At 40.1% G+C, this 3,100-nt stretch overlaps 1 protein-coding gene across 2 annotated transcripts; it reads left to right on the top strand.

The window, feature by feature from the left end:
- The first annotated feature begins 511 nt into the window (after positions 1–511).
- LOC105566075 lies at positions 512–3,094 on the top strand. 2 transcript variants are annotated; one of them, XM_012019794.1, is made up of 4 exons: positions 512–732; positions 844–1,341; positions 1,544–1,776; positions 1,900–3,094. In XM_012019794.1, the coding sequence occupies exons 3-4, from the start codon at positions 1,591–1,593 to the stop codon at positions 2,464–2,466; spliced, it is 753 nt and encodes a 250-aa protein (XP_011875184.1). In that variant the 5' UTR covers positions 512–732; positions 844–1,341; positions 1,544–1,590; the 3' UTR covers positions 2,467–3,094. The 2 variants fall into 2 exon arrangements, with proteins under 2 accessions (XP_011875184.1, XP_011875195.1); XM_012019805.1 differs by lacking the exon at positions 844–1,341 and having other exon boundaries at positions 599–732.
- The last annotated feature ends 6 nt before the right edge of the window (positions 3,095–3,100 follow it).

Below are 3,100 nucleotides of genomic sequence, written 5' to 3'. Positions count from 1 at the left end.
CCTTACGAAAAATACACCGAAATTTTTGGTGTTTACCATCAATGTGGGTGTCTCTTGAGGGTTTACCCTCAATTTTGGTGTCATTTCGGGTGTTACCCTTAAATAATTGAGTGTTATCTTCATTTTGAGTGTTATTTTCAGTATTACCATCGAATAATTGAGTGTTGGTTGGGTGTGACTGTCAACCTAAGTATGATTTTTGGTGTTACCCTCAAATAATTCAGTGTAACCTACATTTTTTGTGTCATTTTCGGTGTTACCTTCAAATAATTGAGTGTTGGTTGGATATGACCGTCAACCTCCCATATAACATTAAGGTCTTAAATTGTAGACATCTAAAAGATATCTTACTGAAGATTATATCTTCAAGATATTTCTAAAAGATGTCTAAAAGATGTCTAAAAGATTTTTAAAAATATATCTTCAAGATATTTCTAAAAGAAGTCTAAAAGACGTCTAAAACATTTCTAAAAATATATCTTCAAGATATTTCTAGAAGATATCTAAAATTATTATTTGAAATACGCAGAATTCTATTAATCTAATCAATCTAATGTATATGCCATTTTTATATTTCCGATCCAGAATTCGCCCTGATAGGTTAGGAAATGTGTCAAGGCTCGTCTAGACGACAAGGCGTAAGCCGCGTAAGGCGCGGCGCAAGAGCGCGAGCACAGGCGGCAAGAGGATTTTTCCCGATCATAGGATCGTGGCGCAAGCGAAATAACCCAGGTAGCAATATTATAAGTTATCGCTTTAAGGTTGCCTTTAGGATTTTACTATAAGATAACCAATGTATGTTTTAAAATTGGTATCTATTTTACTGTTGTCTTATTATTTTAGGTTATATTGAAACGTTTGCTGTACATTATCGTATGTGCTCTGGAACTGTTCAGTTATTTCGAGACACTTCTGGCAGAGGACGAGGAATGTCGGCAGTGCTTTCGACAATTTCGCAGCTTGTGCACGATTCTTTTAGTGCCGATGGAGGGTATAGGGTCGGCGACAGTGTCAAAAGTATACGAAGTATTGTCGACCGCGACACGAACGTTGCGCGGAAGTACGGATACGCGGGAGGTCTTCGATCAGCACCGCGGAGATATTCGAGCCTGTGCTCGCTTACTGGGAAAAGCGCGTGGACACCGACAAGAGCACGCTCGAGCATTTGCTCGACACTGGCGTCTTGCAGGAACTAATGAATTTGTTTGTACACATGAACAGAGATGAATTTTACTCCACGCACGTGTCGGTCAAGTGAAAGTCGTGCCTGGACAAACTCTGTACAGTTAAGAGGGACTTGTACAACGCCGTGGTGATGAAATGCAGATTCGTCAGTAGTATGTAAGTTTCCCGTTAAAACTCTGCCGGCGAAAGCGTGCGCTGTTACTAGGAAAATTATGAAGCGGAATGTCGAGTGGGTCATTCGTGAAATGAAGGAATCCGAATCTTGAAATTATCTTGCAAAAAGTACCGAGTTGACCGCGCGCGCTGTATCGTTGCCGTTCGTCGAGCCAACTGCCTCACGTTCAACGATTTCTTGCAGCCGAGGAGGTGACGAAGTCGAGCTTCCGCCGCAAGGTGTAGGACTACATGACGAAGAATGAGCTGGTCAACTTCCCCGTCAACATATACAAGCGTATACCGAACTTCAAGGGCGCCGCGGAGGTGGTGCAGTGGCTGATCGAGTTGGACATGTTTAAGAAGGCGAGAGTCATCAAGATAAATCCAGACAAGCCGCAGGAGCCGGTGAGGTTCTCGGCCCTGGAGGCCAACAAGGTAAGCGCTCGAGACAATCGTGGAACACGTGTCACAATTTAACTTACAACGTAGGCGTAAGTACTGTCTGAACATGTGTACGAGGAAAGCGTGTGTTTACTGTTTGTTCACCTTCTTGTGCAGTTGCATCTCTCGACTCGACGGAGTCGAACCGAGCCCTATACAGATTCTGAGAGCTTCAGGAATCTTGAGAATATTATCTCTTTCGTGCTGGACAGATTGAGCGTTGTATATTACAGCAATAATTTGTATAGGAAAGCTGCGACTGTGTGCGCATTGAATGCCTTGTTAACGTATAACCAGTCAAACACAAAAGCTTTTCATAGATGGGTGTACATTAAGAAAATTACGCCCAAAGAAGTCGCAAGCTTAGCTATGCTGGACTGCTTGACCAGTGATGAAGATGAGATAAAGAGCGAACTAGGACTTTCAATCGATATCTCTAAGTACGACGTTACCGCGTTGTGTCTGCGTGAAGTGAACAGTTTACTGGAGGAACAGGTCGCAGTTGCGAACGGCGTGGCAGCGGTTCTGGAAAAATTGAGGAAGCTACAGCCGAGTGATCAATATGCACACACGGTGCAGTTATTAGGGTATTATTTCTTAGATTTTAATTTTGAATATCACAGATGTACAATGTCACAGACTATACCATATGTAATGTGTAATGGCATCAATGTTCGGTTGTGAGATATGAAGGATGCACTAAAAATTATTCGATCGTTAATTATTTCATGCAGTCTCATTAATTTGAAAAACGGCTTATATATGGATGTTTCATAAATATTCTTAAAAATTAATGCTTCATGCTGATCAAAATTATTGCATTATTTAATTAAAGATTAATTCAGATCTTGTTTCAATTCTTGTTCGTCTTCGGTCAATTTATCATATAACACATGTGCGAACAAATTTAATATATCGTAAAGTGAAAAGGTAATGCAATAATTTTATTTATTATTTCTAAAATTTTCATTGCTCCGATTTTGTCTAGTTCCGTTTCTTCAATGCATTGAATTTATTTACATGGTCATTAACGATTGAATAACCTTGAATACAACTTTTATAGTGCGTCATATAACATAGCTTCATTACCAGCAGTTGTGATGACTCCTTTGGTCGTTCTTGATCGAGAGCTTCGACCAGTGGGTGTCACATTTATTTATGGGTCTCAGATTTCATTTAAAAAGCTCGATATTTTTACATATCGATCTTTTTAAATGTGTATTAGAATTTATTGACAACGTGCATTTCGATGCACCAAACTTGCGTGTATAAGCGTTTGCGCGTCGAATGACGATGTAAATCGAGATAATTTGACTAC

This window comes from Vollenhovia emeryi, unplaced genomic scaffold (assembly GCF_000949405.1).
Source record: "Vollenhovia emeryi isolate VEMERY1.0 unplaced genomic scaffold, V.emery_V1.0 DF943324.1, whole genome shotgun sequence".
Lineage (NCBI taxonomy): Eukaryota > Metazoa > Arthropoda > Insecta > Hymenoptera > Formicidae > Vollenhovia > Vollenhovia emeryi.
The sequence above is the reverse complement of the archived record's forward strand: the minus strand, read 5'-3'. Positions and strand labels throughout refer to the sequence as shown.

What these genes read in the sequence shown, in the direction of transcription:
- LOC105566075 (XM_012019794.1), top strand. Translation starts at nt 1,591, where the DNA reads ATGACGAAGAATGAGCTGGTCAACTTCCCCGTCAACATATACAAGCGT. An exon ending in CGGCCCTGGAGGCCAACAAG is followed by an intron (nt 1,777 to 1,899) that starts GTAAGCGCTCGA and finishes CTTCTTGTGCAG; the next exon opens with TTGCATCTCTCGACTCGACG.